The 18,925-nt window shown below is 43.4% G+C and overlaps 1 protein-coding gene across 1 annotated transcript in view; it reads left to right on the forward strand.

The window, feature by feature from the left end:
* Positions 1-18,925, forward strand: part of SLC17A8 (solute carrier family 17 member 8) — a 66,798-nt gene that overhangs the window by 12,926 nt on the left and 34,947 nt on the right. Inside the window, exon 2 of the mRNA XM_003832601.4 lies at positions 11,804-12,056. Within this exon, the coding sequence (XP_003832649.1) occupies positions 11,804-12,056 (253 nt within the window). The remainder of the gene's footprint in view (positions 1-11,803; positions 12,057-18,925) is intronic.

Raw genomic sequence — 18,925 nt, forward strand, 5'->3', positions numbered from 1 at the left:
AAAGTTCTTAGTTGCAATCAACAGAATACACTCTAGCTAAAGTGGAATGAAATTTCGTAAAGAATGTTAAGAATTGGGCTGGGGGCAATGGCTTATCCCTGTAATCCCAGCACTTTGGGAGGCCAAGGCAGGGAGAGGATCACCTGAGGTCTGGAGTTTGAGACCAGCCTGGCCAACATGGTGAAATCCCATCTCTACTAAAACTACAAAAATTAGCCAGGCATGGTGGTACGTGCCTGTAATCCCAGCTACTCAGGAGGCTGAGGCAGGAGAACTGCTTGAACCCAGGAGGCAGATGTTGCAGTGAGCCGAAATCCCACCACTGCACTTCAGCCTGGGCAACAGAGCAAGACTCCATCTCAAAACCATAAATAAATAAAAAATAAAAGAATGTTAGGAATTGTTCAGACTTCCTGGAAGGATCAGGTCTGGATGCTGTATTCTCCAGGAAAAAGCAGCAGAGAACATATACTGCTAGACTGTTCTGGATAAAACACAGCTGCCACCACTGCCTGCTTCTAAGTGCTGATTATATTCATGACTTGTTCCAGAAATTCTGCCACAGCAGTCACAGAGGAGCCAGTTGCCTCTGTTGCATTTGAAACCATCTGCACTGCCATTCCCCTGCATGCTGTATCCTCTTCTTGTTCTGTCCCGTATCTAAATCTCATTCAAGTGCTTTGGATTTAGCAGAGTCCACCTCTCATGCCTGCATTGTAGCTGCAAGAGAGCCTAGGAAAAGTAGGTGTTTTTTTTTTTTTTTCTTTTTGGTTGTTTTTTGTTTTGTTTTGTTTTGTTTTTGCTGCTCCAGCAAGATTCAAAATATCAAGAATTCATTAAGATATTGCACAGCTATAAATGATGGTTGTCTGCTACATATGTGTGCTACTAGTCTAATTTTTATTTTTCAACTTTTGATACAGACATGGGTACAAAACATATTTTTCTAATGTCTTGATTTTAACTACTAGAAAAGTAACAGTGCAAGTATAACGTTAAATGGCAACTGAGCTCACTATGGAAGTGACAATAGGGAGTGGTGGGGACTGTGGTAAATTGAGAGCCAATTGTAGCCATGACAGAGTGAGAGCTTGATTATTTCAGGTCTTCAGATTTTTCAAAATGAACAAGAAATCCAAAGTTTTATATGTTTGCTTGTTTCTGCTTTTTTGAGCTATCTCCTGATATTTATTTATTTTTTATTTATTTAATACAATTTTTAAAAGTAGAGATGGGGGTCTTACTATGTTGCCCAGGCTGGCCTCAAACTCCTGGCCTCAAGCAATCCTCTCACCTTGGCCTCCCAAAGTTCCAGGATTACAGGTGTGAGCCACTGTGCTGGGCCTTGGTTTTTAAACTCTGTCAATTAATCTAAATTTATTTTTTATTTTTTATTTTTGAGATGGAGTTTTGCTCTTGTCACCCAGGCTGGAGTGCAAAGGCACAATCTCAGCTCACTACAACTTCTGCCTCCTGGGTTCAGGCGATTCTCCTGCCTCAGCCTTCTGGGTAGCTGGGATTACAGGCATGCACCACCATGTCCAGCTAATTTTGTATTTATAATAGAGATGGAGTGTCACCATGTTGGCCAGGCTGGTCTTGAACTCCTGACCTCAGGTGATCTGCATGCCTTGGCCTGCCAAAGTGCTGGGGTTACAGGCATGAGCCACCGTGCCCAGCCAATTAATCTAAATTCTAAAAAAAAAAAAAAAAAAAAAAGCAAAGACCCATACACACGTTATACCAGATAAACATAACATGGCTATGGGCCACATATGGCCATTGGGCTTTCAGCTTGTCATCTGTGACTGAGGCTTTTAAAGCCGTAGAGACTATCTTTTTTTCCTCTTGTTCATCTAATGATCCCTGCTGAGGTAAGAAGCAGTGAGTCTCTGCTTAAATGGGGGGATAGGAAAGGGTCAAATTACCAGGAGGAAACAAAAACAGCATAGGTTAATACCTCAAAATCTATGAAGCTGGGCTGAGTGCTAGGGATTTTTGGTTCCTGACTTTCTGAAATTATAATCTACTGGAAGAGGCAAATATTAATTTTAAAAATGAGAGACATAGGTACTGTGGGAGCACTGACTGGGCTGGCGTTGGCCAGGTGCACTTTATTGAGCTCCTTTTGAATGTGGTGTGCTGAAATCCATGCTAAGATCCTATTTCAAATCTCAAACTAGCTCTGGGGATCGTATTTTAAATTCTCCTTCCCTTCTTTAAAATTTACCATTTATTGATTATTTATCAAGTGCCAGGAATTATGCTAAGCATTTTGTAACTCGGTCTCATTTAACGTTCACAGTAGTCCCATCTTCCTTTCATAAATGAGGGAACTCAGGTTGAGGGAAGTTAAGTAATTTGCTCAAGGCCACATACCTAATAAATACCACAGTCAGCATTGAACCCAGTACTGTCTGTCTCCAGGGCATGTTCTCTGAATCCCACTGCAATACTCCTCCAGAACCTTTAAAAAAAAGTCTCTGTAGGTAAAGCACTCGCCATTCGTCAGGCGCTTTCTGATTAGTTCGTGTGGCACACTGGTAGCAATAGGCTGGATAGCAAATCTCAGTTGTGTTCTCCCTTCACCAGCTGCAGCTGGATGATCCTTGGGCAAGTTTTTTTTGTTTGTTTGTTTTCTTTTCTTTTGTTTTGTTTTTTAAGTCAGAGTTCTCACTCTGTTACCCAGGCTGGAGTGCAGTTCACTGCAACCGCCACCTCCCAGGTTCAAGTGATTCTCCTGCTTCAGCCTCCTGAGTAGCTGGGATTACAGGTGCTTGCCAGCACACCCGGCTAACTTTTTTGTATTTTTAGTAGAGATGGATTTTCACCATGTTGGCCAGGCTGGTCTTGAACTCTGAGCTCAGGTGATCCACCTGCCTTGGCCTCCCAAATTGTTGGGATTACAGCCGTGAGCCACCGTGCCCAGCTGGGCAAGGTTTTAAATATTCTGAGTGTCTCAGTCTTCTGAGCGTCTCAGTCTTCTGAGCAGTAAGATGGGGATATCTCCTATTTGTCAAGACTATTTTGAGGATTAAGGGAGATAATATATATTTTATAGAAACCTCGTGGAGTCCCTAGAGTGTAGCAAGTAGTCAACGTCCTTCAGTTAATTTTCTTCTTCCAGTAGAATAGCAACTCAAGGATTGTGTAAAAGACAACATGAGCTAAATGGGACCTTTTCAGAGGGCAAATTTGAATGCTGTATTTGTTTGCTAGGGCTGCCACAACAAAATACTACAGAATGGGTGGCTTAACAAACAGAAGTTTATTTTCTCACAGTTCTGGAAGCTAGAAGTCCAAGATCAAGGTTTGATTTCTCCTGAGGCCTTTGTCCTTGGCTTGCAGATATTGCCTTCGTGCTATGTCCTCAGATGGCTTTCCTCTATGCATATGCATCCCTGGTGTCTCTGTGTGTCCAAGTCTCTTTTTATTTATGTATTTTTTTGAAACAGGGTCTCACTCTGTCACCCAGCCTGGAGTGCAGTGGCGAGATCATAGTTCACTGCAGTGTCCAACTCCTGGGCTTAAGTGATCCTCTCCCCTCAGCCTCCCAAGTAGCTGGGACCACAGGCATCCATGCCACCACACCTGGCTCAAATGTCCTCTTCCTATAAGGACATTATTCATATTAGATGAGGGCCCACCCTAAGGGCCTCATTTAACCATAATTACATCCTTAAGCACCTCATCCTAAATATAGCCACATTTGGTGGTACTGGGGGTTAAGACTTCAACACATGAATTTTGGGGCACACATTTCAGTTCATACCAAATACAGTGAGCGAGTAAATTGATTTAAAAATACTGTTTTATATATATATATTTAACTTTAGATAGGATCTCTCTATATTGCCCATGCTGGTCTCGAACTCCTGGGCTCAAGGGATCCTCCTGCCTCAGCCTCCCAAACTGCTAGGATTGCAGGCGTGAGCCACCACGCCCAGCCAGTAAATGGATTTTTAAAATACGTAAAATTATCTGCAAGTTCTCTCACTTTGTGCTCCAAATGTTGATCTTATTACCTATGAAACAAAACAAAACAAAACAAAACCTTTTCCGCAATTAGTGGGAACATTTGAATTGCAAAGAAATAGTTCTTTAAGTGCCTAAGGACTAGTTAGCATATCTTAGGCAATTAGACCCCTGGGGCTTGGATGTTTGCTGGACAACTGTGCCTGAGAACAGAGAGCAGGCACCTCCCTAGTGTGCAGAGGGCCAGCAGTCTGCAGACCGTGGCTGTCTATATTTGGAGAAACAACAATGAGAATGTCACTCTAGAAAGAATGAAGATTCTCTGATCTAAAAGACCAACTGCAGTCAAGCAGGGAAGGAAAACTAAATGGGATAAATAGCTATTATGGATAATTAAAGTCCTCCAACTCCTAAGAAATGAGTTCGTTTTTCTTCTCTTATTCTTAAATAACTTTCTCGTCTCCTCCCCTTTTTATAAAGCCTTTTTTCTGGGCAGGGATGAATAGATCCTTAACCCTGTCTATAAGTGCTTCAAGCCAGGAGTGATGTCTGGAATTGATCCACCAATTCCATTCAGTTGGACAAGGATTCATTGCTTCCAGGCACGATGCTGAACATGGAGAATAAAGATGAGTTGGAAATGGTCCTGGGATCAGGGAGACCTTCATTCATATATGGACACAAATCAGTGACTTTTTTTTTTTTTCCGAGACAGAGTCTCACTCTGTCACCCAGGCTGGAGTGCAATGGCACCATCTCGGCTCACTGCAACCTCTGCCTCCTAGGTTCAAGAGATTCTCCTGCCTCAGCCTCCCGAGTAGCTGGGATTACAGGTGCCAGCCACTATGCCCAGCTGATTTTTGTATTTTTAGTAGAGACGGAGTTTCATTCACCATGTTGGTTAGGCTGGTCTCGAACCCCTAACTTCAGGTGATCCTCTCGCCTCAGCCTTCCAAAGTGCTCGGATTACAGGCAGGAGCCACTGTACCTGGCCCAAATCAGTGGCTATTTACTTAGCACCTATGCTGCTGAATGAAAATGACTCTAACTCCATGTGAGAAGTGTTCTAACAGAGGAATGTATAAAATGCCAAGGAAACACCAGGGATGGCAGAGACCCTAACGTTCAGGCAACGTCTATTCATTTATTGGTGATAATGTGTTAGTCTTTGTAGGGTCGGCTCATGTATCTCTGTGAGATAAATATTTATTGTACAGAAGAGGATATGTGAGATTCAGAGAGGCCAGGTTATTTGCCCCCAAGTCACACAGCTCGCGTATCAGTGGCAGAGCTGGAAATCAAATCCAGGTTATCTGACTGCCCGGAAGCCTGGTGTGTTCCATGATACAGGGTGAGGGGGTTCTCAGTCTTCCTCTGTGAGCTAGGCTATACAAGAAATGGCCTGCTATTTGAATGCTTTTAAAACAAATCAAATCTGGTCAGGCATAGTGGCTCACACCTATAATCCCAACACTCTGGGAGACTGAGATGGGTGGATCACTTGAGGCCAGAAGTTCCACACCAGCCTGGCCAACACGCTGAAACCCTGTCTCTACTAAAAATACAAAAATTAGCCAGGCGTGGTGGCCTACGCCTGTAATCCCAGCTACTCGGGAGGCTGAGGCACAAGAATTGCTTGAACCCGGGAGGCAGAGGTTGCAGTGAGCCAAGATTGTGCCACTGCACTCCAACCTGGGTGACAGTGCAAGACTCCATCTCAAAAAAATAAATAAAATAAAACAAAACAAATCAAATCTGACTCTGAGCCCCCTGCCTGGGGGAATTTAGATTTCTGTTCATTTTGATGCTCCCCTTTTGCCACAGCAATGTTGTGCAAAGGACTCACAAACAACTCAGGAGGTCCTGCTAATTATTGATCCTCATTTGCTCCTGAGCCCATGATCCCTTGAAGTGGTGGCTCAGCTGCCACTTTGGGCAAAGAAAAGTGAGATCCTGTGCTCAGACTCCTCCCCACAGCTCCTGATATCCCATCTCCAACTGGAGAGCTGCTGTGAGGGGCTGGCTTCAGGTCAGCCAGCTATAGGTCCTGCTTCTTGCGGAGCCCACAGCTCCTTCTTTCAGGGCTTTCCCTTTGATCGTTACTTTCCCCTTCTTTCTCCCCATCTCCCATACTGTATGTCTTCCCTCTGGAAAGTCTCGGGATGTCTAAGATGACACTGTGCACACAGAGGGTGCTTGTGTTGGTTCAGGTCTTCCAAGAAAGCAGATACCAAGACAGGACTTGGCACATACGAGATATGGTCTCACTCTGTTTTCCAGGCTGGAGTGCAGTGGCACAATCACAGCTCACTGCAGCCTCAAACTCTTGAGCTCAAGTGATCTTCCTGCCTCCGCCTCCCAAAGTACTTGGATTACAGGCATGAGTTACTACACCTGGCCAAGAGATTTATTGAGGGAAAATGGGGAAGGAGCTGGAGGACGCTGGGGGAGCATTCAAACTGCTACCTGTGTAGGAGAGAGGGAAGGAAGAAAAGCTAGGTAGGAAGACTTTCAGACTATATTACAATACTGGGAAATTTTGGCATGGCCAGTGCAGAGTCCTGGAGCCAGTCGCTGTCAGAGGAGTCCTGCCTCTGGCAGGAAAGAATGGCCTCACATCCCTGCGGTGCTCAGTTCTTGGCAGAATAACAGCCTGTGAGAAAGAGGCGCTGTCCCCACGCCAAATGGGTGGTTGATTCAGAGCACAGCAGCTGGGGCTGTCTGCAATTAAGCACTGCAAAGCTCCACAGCGCTTTCAGTTTTCATTAGCCTTCATCTAAAGCATCTGCATGTATATAGAGAGCGCTCAGCTTATGACTGGTGACACTTTATTAATAGCAATAGTGATAGTACTTACCACTTATTAATATAAAGCACTTTTTACGTACCAGGCACTGCCGTGAATCATTTACATGCATCAATCATTGAACAACCCTATGAGATACCCATTACGATTAGCCCAGTTTAGAGATAGGGATTCTTACGGGCTGAATTGTGTCTTCATATGAATCTGCCCAAGTTCATTATGGTGAAATTCTAACCCTCAGTACCTCAGAATATGAGTATATTTGGAGATAGGGTCTTTAAAAAGGTAATTAAGGTTAAATGAGGTCCTTACGGTAGGCCCTAATCGAATATGACTGATGTCCTTATATGAAGAAAAAATTGGGACACACGGATACATAGAAGGAAGACTATGTGAAGGCACAGGGAGAAGAGAGCCATCTGCAAGCCAAAAAGAAAGGCCTCAGAAGAAACCAAGGCCTGCTGAAACCTGGATCTCAGATTTCTGGCTCTAGAATTGTAGGAAAATACATTTCTGTTGTTTAGGCCACCTAGTTTGTGGTGCTTTGTTACAGCATCCCTGGAAGACTAGTAGAAGGTCAAGTAACTTAGCCAAAGTCACAGAGCTAGCACATGGGAGAGACAGCACTGGGCATCTCTCAGTCCAGAGTCCATTCTCTTACCCTGCTCTTCTGAGTCATGATGGCTGCGCAAGGACTACAAAGTAACAGGTACAGATGACAAAGTGACTCAGGAAGATCATTGAGAAGGAGCATGGCCTGGTGTGCTGGGAACACACAGGAAAGTGGTCCCAGGGACCTAGACAGCAAAGGAGAAGGTTTTCATATCTTGCCTCTACCCACTAAGGGCTGTGTGACCTTGGCCAATTTGTTCTTGCTTTCTGAACTACAGTTGTATTTTGTGTCAAATGGGAGTGTTAGATTTTCCATGTCTCACTGAGCTGTATTAATGATCAAATAAGAGAATTACATGAAAGTATCTGTAGAGGAGGGCAGAGGGAGAGAACTGAATTTACCTCATACAATATTACTGTGGTTGTTACATATTATCCTTGTTTTAGCTGCTAGGAATATACTATTATAGTAATGTGTCAATATTAGAGCATCAGTTTTCTTTCTTTTTTTTTCTTTTTTTTTTTTTTGAGATGGAGTCTCACTCTGTTACCCAGGCTGGAGTGCAGCAGTGCAAACTCAGCTCACTGTAACCTCTGCCTCCAAGGTTCAAGTGATTCTCATGCCTCAGCCTCCGGAGTAGCTGAGACTACAGGTGCACGCCACCATGCCTGGCTAATTTTTGCATTTTTAGTAGAGACGGGGTTTTGCCGTGTTGGTCAGTCTGGTCTCGAACTCCTGACCTCAGGTAATCTGCCCACCTCGGCTTCTCAAAGTGCTGGGATTACAGGCGTGAGCTACCACGCCAGGCCTAGAGCATCAGTTTTCCATCCTACTTAAGTTACACGTATTTGGTTGCCAGAAATTCATGGAGACTACTAGTGCAGCCCATTATAAAGTCCTATCATCCAACTGCCTCTCAGAGCTAATGGCATCAATGCTAAGTCTAGCATCATAGACTCATTAAGTGACGGTGAGGATTAATGTAATAAAAATAGCTGGTATATGTTGCTTTTTATTATGTGGCAAGTTCTGTTCTAAATTACCTAAGTTTAATAACTCATTTATGACAATCCTAAGAACAACCCTGTGAAGAAGAAACTATTATAATTCCTAGCTTACAGATGAAGAAACTGAAGTCCAGGGAGTTTAAGTAATTAGGCTAAAGTCACACAGCTGAGTAAGTGGGCGACTCAACATTCAAAGTAAGGTACATGAGCTCCTCAGTTGGACATAGATTGGAGAAGTGAGGCATCCAAGATGGCTTCAAGATTATATATATATATATATATATATATATATTTTTTTTTTTTTTTTTGAGACGGAGTCTCACTGTCATGAAGACTGGAATGCAATGCCGCTATATCGGTTCACTGCAGCCTCCGCCTCCCAGATTCAAGTGATTCTCCTGCCTCAGTCTCCTGAGTAGCTGGGACTACAGGCGCGTGCCACCACGGCCAGCTAATTTTTGTATTTTTAGTAGAGACGGAGTTTGCCATGTTGGCCAGGCTGGTCTCGAACTCCTGACCTCAGGTGATCTACCTGCCTTGGCCTCCCAAAGTGCTGGGATTACAGGTGTGAGCCACCGCGCCCAGCCTGATGGCTTCAAGATTTTTGCTGGAGCAACCAAAGTAGCAAAATTGTCATTACTTACGATGAGAATAACTTCAGGAATTAATTTTTTTTTTAGGGGAAGTCAGTTTGGACATGTTAAGTTTAAGCTGCCTTTTAGGTGTCCAAGGAGATGTCAGATAAGTCTAGTTATAAAGATTGGGAGCTGTTAGCATATACATGGTATCTAAAGCCCAGAGCCTGCTTAGATGTCCTAGAGGGCATAGACAGAAAGCAAGAGACCCGAGAATGGAGTCCTAGGCATTCTAGTGTCTATAGGTTGAGGTAAGAAGGAATCAGCTATAAGAGACAAAACAGAAGAATTAGGAGGATGACCAAGTGTTTTCCTGGAAAAACATAAAATGGCCAAGGAAGAGAAAGTGGTCAATCGTATCAAATGCTGCTGCTAGGTTGATTAAATCAGATGAGGACTGAAAATGACCTTTGGACTGAGCCATGAGGAGGGCATTGATAACCTTAAGTAAGGCAGTTTTGGGGGCTCAGGTTGGGAATACCTGGCTGGAGTGGGTCCAGGAGAGAACAGGAGGAGAGGAATTGAAGACAGTCATTTCTTTCTTAAAAAAAGGAAAATGAGAAATAGGAGGATAACTGAAAGAGAAAATGTCTTTTATTTTAGATTCTAATATGGGAGGAATAAAAGCTTATTTATAGGCAACAGGAATGATCTATTATACTAGGGAGGAGAACATAATGAATGAAGCGTGGGGGTGGGGATTTCTGGAGCAATATTCGTGAGGGGATAAGAGGGGACGAGATCTAGTGTCCAGGGAAAGGGGCTGGACTTAGCTAGAAGCATGGACAACTGCATAGACCCCATCAGTATAAATGCAGGCCGGCAGGTAGGTAGGTACATTGGTAGGGAAATGGTTAGGTTCTTTTCCAATTGCTTTAATGTTCTGGCACATTTACTAAGCTTCTACTCTGGGCTCACCGGTTGAAATTCAAAGCTCCTTCCCTTGTTCTACCATTGCTTTTCACTTTGATTTCAATAAAACCCACATCATCCAGTAATTATAGCTGCTTGTATATGTGTCTTTCTTCCCCATCAGCCTAAGAGCTGGAAGAAGGCAGATAACATGTCACGTTGTCTATTGCTCCCCAATACTTAGCCCAGTACCTGAGACACAGTAGGCGCTCAACATATATCTGATGAACTGAATTGAATCCAGTGTATTTGTTTCTCTATACTTGTGCCGGAAATTTGATTTCCTTGAGTCATAAGAACCTGCCAAGGTGCCGGGGGCAGTGGCTCACGCCTGTAATCCCAGCACTTTGGGAGGCCAAGGTGGGCGGATCACGAGGTCAGGAGATCGAAACCATCCTGGCCAACATGTTGAAACCCCGTCTCTACTAAAAATACAAAAATTATCTGGGTGTGGTGGCGCATGGCTGTAATCCCAGCTACTCGGGAAGTTGAGGCAGGAGAATTGCTTGAGCTAGGGAGTCAGAGATTGCAGTGAGCCGAGAATCGTGCCACTGCACTCCAGCCTGGCAACAGACCGAGATTCCGTCCCAAAAAAAAAAAAGAACCTGCCAAGGTTATCTTTCATATGAACTGGTGGGCAAATGACTTGTGTTTTATCCAAACTATTGGGTTAACCATTATATTAGCTATTTATCACTGCATTTAATATTTATGAAAACTTGCAAGCTTTAATTATTTTTAAAAAGACTTGGACCTTAAGTGGGCCATGACAGCATCCTCAGAAAGATGACAATAAGTAAGAGGATACAACTTCCTTTATAATTGACAGATAGGGTTCCGTTTGTCCAATTACTTTTTTTAAAAAAGAAGAGATAAATTCACTGTAATGAATGTGCCATAATTGGAATCTATAGAGGTCAGTGAAAAATTCTACCATTTGAATAAAAGGTGCTGGAGGATCACCTCCTTAGAGGAACCATCTAAGGAGAAAAGGATATACAACCAAATGGGTGTGCATTGTGATAGAAAATGTCCCTCTCCACCTCCACTTAGTATTTTATTAAGACTTAGAAAAATTAGGCCGGGCACAGTGCCTCACACCTATAATCCCAGCACTTTGGGAGGCTGAGGCGGGCGGATCATCTGAGTCGGGAGTTTGAGACCAGCCTGACCAACATGGAGAAACCCCGTCTCTACTGAAAATACAAAAATTAGCCTGGCATGGTGGTGCAGACCTGTAATCCCAGCTACTCAGGAGGCTGATGTGAGAGAATCGCTTGAACCTGGGAAGCAGAGGTTGCGGTGAGCTGAGATCGTGCCATTGCATTCCAGCCTGGGCAACGGGCAACAAAAGCAAAACTCCGTCTCAAAAAAAAAAAGACTTAGAAAGGTTAAGGTCAACTGTATCAGCTGGGTCGAGCAATGTGAACAAAGTCTGTCAATGCTCTTTCAGCAGGAAATGCAGTAGAGCATATTGTTTTAGACATAGACTCTGGACTTGGGCCTCTATCCTACCTCAAATGACTTAGTTTCCTCATCTATAAAATGGCATGATGACACTATCTACCTCATGGGGTTGTTATAAAATTTAAATGATTGATTGAATGTTTATAAAAGTCCCACATAATACCCAGAACATCAGTAGTTTTAGCCAGTATAACTTACTTTAATAATAATAATATTTAATAATAATAATAACTTACTTTAATAACAATAGTAATACCTCCATAGTATTCTACTATGGGTCTTCCTTTTTGTTTTTCATCTGCTGGTACCTTTTTTCTTTTTGCTTAGTGTACTTTCTTTTTCCTTTAATCCTGGCTTTTATTTTCTGCCTATCCTTTTTCCCATGTAGAAAAATCGATGGGACAACTGAGGAAGAAGATAACATTGAGCTGAATGAAGAAGGAAGGCCGGTGCAGATGTCCAGGCCAAGCCCCCCACTCTGCGACTGCCGCTGCTGCGGCCTCCCCAAGCGTTACATCATTGCTATCATGAGTGGGCTGGGATTCTGCATTTCCTTTGGGATCCGGTGCAATCTTGGAGTTGCCATTGTGGAAATGGTCAACAATAGCACCGTATATGTTGATGGAAAACCGGAAATTCAGGTTGGTATCAGTCCATGGTGGAAGACTTTTCTTTTGAGACAGGGTCTCACTCGGTCTCCCAGGCTAGAGTGCAGTGGCGCGATCTTGGCTTACTGCAGCCCCAACCTGCCAGGTTGAAATTAACCTCCCATCTCAGCATCCTCCCATTTCAGCATCTCAGATGAGTAGCTCCTCCCATCTCAGCATCTCAGATCAGTAGCTGAGATTACAATCCTGAGGAAACTGTTGACTGCAGCTGTGTCAATACTTTGCTCCTTGAGAGAAAGCCCTGCAATTCCTTCAGTGATATGACAAAAATGGAGAGTGGCTACTTGTGCTGGGCATTGTGCAAAGTGATGGGGATAGAAAGGTGAACGACCTAGACTGAGCCCTGTCCTCATGGAGACAAGTAAGTGATGACAGTTTGAGGGGGTAGGTGACGCGTTGGAGGTACACAGGATGCTCGGGCTCATAGGAGAGGGCACAGCCCAGACTTCCCTATTGTGAACAAATTCCCAAAGTGATGGCTGGACCAGGCAAAGAGGGTGTGGTGTGGTGGGAAGAAGAATGTTCGAAGAAAAAGGTACTGTGAAGGACTGTAAGAAAGAGACAGAGAGAGAGAAAGAGAGAGAACGTACACATGCTATGCAGGTATATTTTAGGAACTGAAATAGGAGCTCATCATCTTTTCTGTGTCATGGACTCCTGGAGATGACTAATGAACCTTTGCCAAAGTAATGTTTTAAGTTCTTAAAATAAAACACAAAGGATGACAAAAGAAGCCAATTATATTAAAATATAAATACCAAAACATTTAAAAATCACATTTGTGACATAGAAACATATGGGCTTCTTTAGTAGTACATCAGTGACAAAATCTAGCATTGGGTCTAACATTTACTCTGATTTTAAGTTGGAATGTATGCCATTGTTGGAAATAGTGGCCATGACTGTAATACGATTTGAACATATTTATGATTTCCACGTGGGACAGAGTCATAGGTACAAGTCATATGACTGTGGCTTGTTGCCTACATTCATAATGGCAGAAAATGCTAAATTTTGGTTAAGAGTGAAAATAAAGATGCATGTTTTCTTCCCATCCAAGTTCTCAGATGCACAGGATTCCATCCACAGACTCCAGGTTGAGAACTCCCAGTGATTGGGTAGAGCACGTTGAGGTGGAGGCAGCGAAGTAAATAGGGGGCTGATCATCCATAGCCTGGTAGGCATGTAGCAAGGGGCTGCAAGCATGGAATGATCACATCTGTGCTCCAGATTGTTCACTGCCCCATCACAGGGGGCCAGATTGAGGTAAGATAGGAATGGAGGCCACAGGGCCAGTTCAGAGGCCATCATAGTTATAAGCAAGGATACTTCGAAGTGACTTAAATAGTATTGTTTTAGGAATCACTGGAAACATAAAATCTGGTTTGCTGCTTAAACGATAGACCTAGAGAAGTACTGAGGTTATGGGGGAAAAGAAACAAACAAAAATGTCTGCCCAGTGGACACCCCATAAATGCATGTTTCATCGTACTAAACTCACACACTGCAATGACTCATGCAGAAATCCGTTCATCTGCAGAGAGACATTTAATAGTTCTCTGGTCCCTCCCTCTATTTGAAGAAACATTTAGATCACAGTTTTTTGAACTAGTGTCTGGGAAATCACTGCACTGCAGGCTGTGCCATGAAGAAGGCAGTGCGAGACCTGGAGCCCATACTGTGCTGTGTCCTATGAGACTTTCCAAGAGGGAGACGTGGTAGGCAGTATTTCCTGGACTGACTTGATCATAGAATGCTCTCTTTCATGCCATATCTATTAGCATCATCTGGCACAGTCTCCTGCCAGGCACTGGTTTGAGAAAATTTGATTTCAATCTGTCAAAAGAAGTCTTTAGTTGGTCTGCAAGCTATTTGTTTTTGCTTTTCTCAAACCAAGAGATTATTCTGCCAGAGGAAAACAGCACCATGGAGATCCTCCTAACTAGTCTCTATTTGATGCCACAGCCAAATCTGTCCTAAAAGGATATCCTGTTTTTTGTGGGGTGTGGGGGATAGAGGTAGAAGGGCATATCATGCATTTTTAAAATAAAGAATGATGTATATTAGCAAGGTTTCAGATGTGTATCACATGCATTCTTTCAGCCTTTTGTGAGCAAGACCAGCTAATTAAAACTTGTCTGCTGAGGCCCAGATCAAAATGAGATGCTGTTTTGCATTTGTTTGTTGCCTGAAAAGATAGACCTTGGTCAACAGAGTCTGCTCTGAGGCATATGGAAAAGACATTTTGATAAACCCGAGGAACAATGCTAGTGTGCGCTCTCTAGTTTCTACGGCTGTGCCCTCTGGAGTCTTAGAGGAACTGATTAAAATCTGAAATATGGTTTAAATTTTTTTCCTCTGGACTCAGGAGTAGGAATTTAGTATCAGTAACTCTAGTACAGCTCTAATTTATAGCATATTATTTCTCTTGTCCGCCTAGAACAAAGCTTAGATATCAAGTGAGCATGTTCAACCAAATGACAAATACTTTGCTAATTGTATTAAGAAAGGCTCTGAATGGCTGGTATGTTTGTTTGGTTTTTCTGTTTTAAGGGAAAAACTAGATATTTGGCTCTGAGATATCTTTAAATCTTTATTTCAAAAGAAGGAGAGAAATAAGCAGTATGAATAGGTAGATCTTTCAAATATGTGGCATATGTTCTATAAGGGGTATGAAGAGTGATTTTAACTAATGCGTGAACACTTTTTTTTTTTTTTTGAAATGGGATCTCTGTTGCCCAGGCTTCAGTGAAGTGGTGTGATCATAGTTCACTGCAGCCTTGACCTCCTGGGCTTAAGTGATCCTCCCACTTCAGTTTCCAAGTAGCTGGGTCCACAGGCTCATGCCACCATTCTTAGCTAATTAAAAAAAAATTTTTTTTAGAGATGGGATCATGCCATGTTGCCCAGGCTGATCTCAAACCCCTGGCCTCAAGGGATCCTCCTGCCTTGGTCCCCCAAAGTGCTGGGACAAGCATGCACCACTGTGCCTGGCCCATATTTTAAATTTAATAGTTATGAGTTAAAACATGTGAACTCTTAGAAAAGTGTTTGGCATATAGTAAGAAAAAAAAATGACCGAAGTTTGAGAAACTTGTGATTTTGTTTTCTCATTACTCTCAGGAAAAGTCCAAAGTTCTTCCCATGGATCGTGGGCCCTGTAGGATTCAGAGCATGGGCTTTGGAACTGGCCAGACCTGGTTTTAATGAGCTCTGGGACCTTGAATAAGTTGCCCTTGTGTCCTGGTCAGAGATTGCTGGTTGCGAAGAAAAGTGCAGTGAAACTGGCTCGAGTTAAAAGGGGATTATTGGGGCCCGGCACGGTGGCTCATGCCTGTAATCCCAGCAATTTGGGAGGCCAAGGTGGGTGGATCACCTGAGGTCAGGAGTTCTAGACTAGCCTGGCCAACATGGTGAAACCCCATCTCTACTAAAAAATACAAAAAATTTGGCCAGACATGGTGGCGCACACCTGTAGTACCAGCTACTTGGGAGGCTGAGGCAGGAGAATCCTGGCAGTTGGAGGTTGTAGTGAGTCGAGAGGTGTGAGACTCCGTCTAAACAAACAAACAAACAAACAAAAAATGGTAGTGGGGATTATTGTAGGGCTGTAAGAGGATCTCGTGAAAGCCAAGGGCAGAAAGCAGGTCTGTGGTGTATGTGTGCAGTCTGCACCCAGGACGCAGAAGCCAGCCTGAGGTGGGGCTGAAACCCAGGCTGTCCTCCACCCTGAAGAGGGAAGGGAGTCTTTATGTAATTCTTTCTGAGGCTGCAGGACAGGCCCTGCCAGAAGTGCTGAATGGAGCTTTCCCTCGTGGGAACTAGAGAAGCCTTTGCTAAGGTCTCCAGCTTGCTTGCCCCACAGAGTCTTTCATTGGCTTTTCTTGGAGTCAGCTCCGTTTTCCCTGGTCCTTCATGGACTGCTTTCTTTCCTCTTCCCTGGCTTCTCACTGCCCTCCACAGTGGAAGTGCCTTGAGCCTTTGTCTTGCCAGGAAGCTGATTTACTTGGCCCTGACTCTGTGACTCCGTGGGACTTATTTGGGTTCAAGAGTGCACTATTGTCTTACTAGAATCTCTACGGGTTTGGGTTGCTCTCTCTCTCTCTCTGTGTGTGTGTATGTGTGTGTGTGTGAGAGAGAGAGAGAGAGAAAGAGAAAGAGAAAGAGAAAGAGACAGAGACACAGAGAGAGGGAGAGGCTGACTGGCTGAGCCTAGCCGATGGCTTTGCTGTCTTAAATTTTTTTTTTTTTTTTTTTTGAGACAGAATCTTCCTCTGTTGCCCAGGCTGGTGTGCGGTGACATGATCTCAGCTCACTGCAACCTCCACCTCCCCGGTTCAAGCGATTCTACTCCTTAGGCTATCAAGTAGCTGGGATTACAGGTGCATGCCACAATGCCCAGCTAATTTTCGTATTTTAAAAATAGAGACGAGGTTTCACCATGTTGGCCAGGCTGGTCTTGAACTCCTGACTTCAGGTGATCTGTCCACCCCGACCTCCCAAAGTGCTGGGATTACAGGCGTGAGCCACCACACCTGACTGGCTTGGCTGTCTCTACTCAGGTGTCCAGTCAGCTGTGGTGGTCAGTGGGGGAGAATCCCATGTTGCGGGGGAAGGTGCAATCCTCTCAGAAGTGTGAGCAGACAGGAACTGACATTTCTAGAAGTTCCTTGCTAACCCTCATTGCCCTTATTGTGAAATGGGAATAAAAGGACTGCTTTGAAGATCAAATAAGCTAACCTATATTAAATACCTATATTAGTTCCCTAAGGCTGCCGTAACATATTACCACAAACTTGATGGCTTAAAACAATAGAAATTTATTCTCTCAGAGCTGTGGAGACCGGAAGTCTAAATCAAGGTGTTGGCAGCACCTCATGCCCTCTGAAGACTCTAGCAGAGAATCCTTCCTTGACTCTTCTAGCTTCTAGTGGCTGCAGCAGATCCTCGGTGTGCGACAATGTCACTCTCATGTCTGCCTCCATCTTCACGTGGACATCTTTCTGCGTGTCTCCTCTTTTGTCTCAAATCTCCATCTGTCTTTCTCCTATAAGGACACTTGTCATTGGGTTTAGGGCCCAGCTGGATAGTCCAGATATCTCATTTTAAGATTCTTGACATTTTCACATCAGCAAAGACCTGTTTTCCAGATAAGGTAGCATTTATAGGTCCTGGGGATTTGATGTGGATATCTTTTGGGGGCCGTTTTTTGGCCTTTCACAATATCTGACACAGTGTTTGGTTTATTATAGTGATGGTCCATATACAGGGCCATTTTTTAAAAAATTTATAATTTTAAAAAATTTTATTGTGATAAGAATGCTTAACATGAGAGCTACTGTTTTAATAAAGTTTTTAGTGTACAATACATTATGGTTGACTCTAAGTACAATGTTGAATAGCAGATCTCTAGAGCGTGTTCATTTTGCTTGACTGAAACTTTTTCCCATTAATTAGTAACTCCTCATTTCCCCCTCCCCCAGCACCTGACAACCATCATTCTACTCTTCGAGTCTATGAATTTGACTATTTTAGGTATGTCATGTAGGTGGAATCATGCAGTATTTGTCTTTCTGTGACTGGCTCATTTCACTGAGTGTAATGTCCTCCAGGTTCATGCCAGTTGTTACATCTTGCAGAATTTTCTTCTTTATAAAAGATGAATAGTATTCCATTGGTGTATATACCACATTTCCTTTTTTTTTTTGAGATGGAGTCTCACTCTGTCACCCAGGCTGGAGTGCAGTGGCACAATCTTGGCTCACTGCAACTTCGGCCTCCCAGGTTCAAGCGATTCTCCTGCCCCAGCCTCCTGAGTAGTTGGGATTACAGGCATGTGCCACCATGCCAGGCTAATTTTTATATTTTTAGTAGAGACGGGGTTTCACCACATTGGCCAGGCTGGTCTCGAACTCCTGACCTCAAGTGATCTACCCGCCTTGGGTTCCCAAAGTGCTGGGATTACAGGCATGAGCCACTGCGCCCAGCCACATTTTCTTTATTCATCTGTCAACGGGCATTCAGGTTTTTTCCATGTCTTGGCTATTGTGAATAATGCTTCAGTGAACATGGGGGTACTAATATCTTTTTGGATCATGATTTCAACTCTTTTGGATAAATACCCAGAAGTGGGATTGCTAAATCATACATTAGTTCTGTTTTTAAGTTTTGGAGGAACCTCTGTACTGTTTCCATAGTGGCTGCACCCATTCCCACCAACAGTATATAAGGGCTTTATTTTCTCTTCATCCTCACCAACACTTCTTGTCTTTTGTTTTGTTTTTGATAATGGTCATCCTAACAGGTATAAAGTGACGTCTTATGGTGGTTTTGATTTGCATTTCCCTGATGGTTAGTGACATTGACCGCCTCTTCATGTAGATATTGGCCATTTATTGGTCTTCTTTGGAGAAATGTCTATTCAAGTCTTTAGTCCACTATTATGGTTTTAATGGGTCTCAAATGACAATGAAAGTCAGTTCTCAGCAGCCTAGGGGCTCTTCTTCATGTATTATTTCTTTCAGAGATTGACAGAAGCACTATTTCCCCAGAGAGAAAGGCATGAGAAAGGGATGTTGTGATTGACAATTAGCAGCTGGTTGAAGTGGGAGTTAGAGAAAGGGTCTAGTTCTCCCTCTGTCTTGGATCCTCAGGTAATTCTGTGGATCTGGGCAAAGAAGTCTTGTCTCTCCTTAGTGAGAAAATTAAGTCTCTCCAAGCAATAGAAAGAATATCGTGTTTTGGGGTTAGGCAGATGAGAGGTTTTGTGTCCCCTTTTCCTTGCAAATAGTTGTATGACCTTGGACAAGTAAACTAATCGCTCTAAGCCTTAATTTCCTCAT

This window comes from Pan paniscus, chromosome 10, assembly GCF_029289425.2.
Source record: "Pan paniscus chromosome 10, NHGRI_mPanPan1-v2.0_pri, whole genome shotgun sequence".
Lineage (NCBI taxonomy): Eukaryota > Metazoa > Chordata > Mammalia > Primates > Hominidae > Pan > Pan paniscus.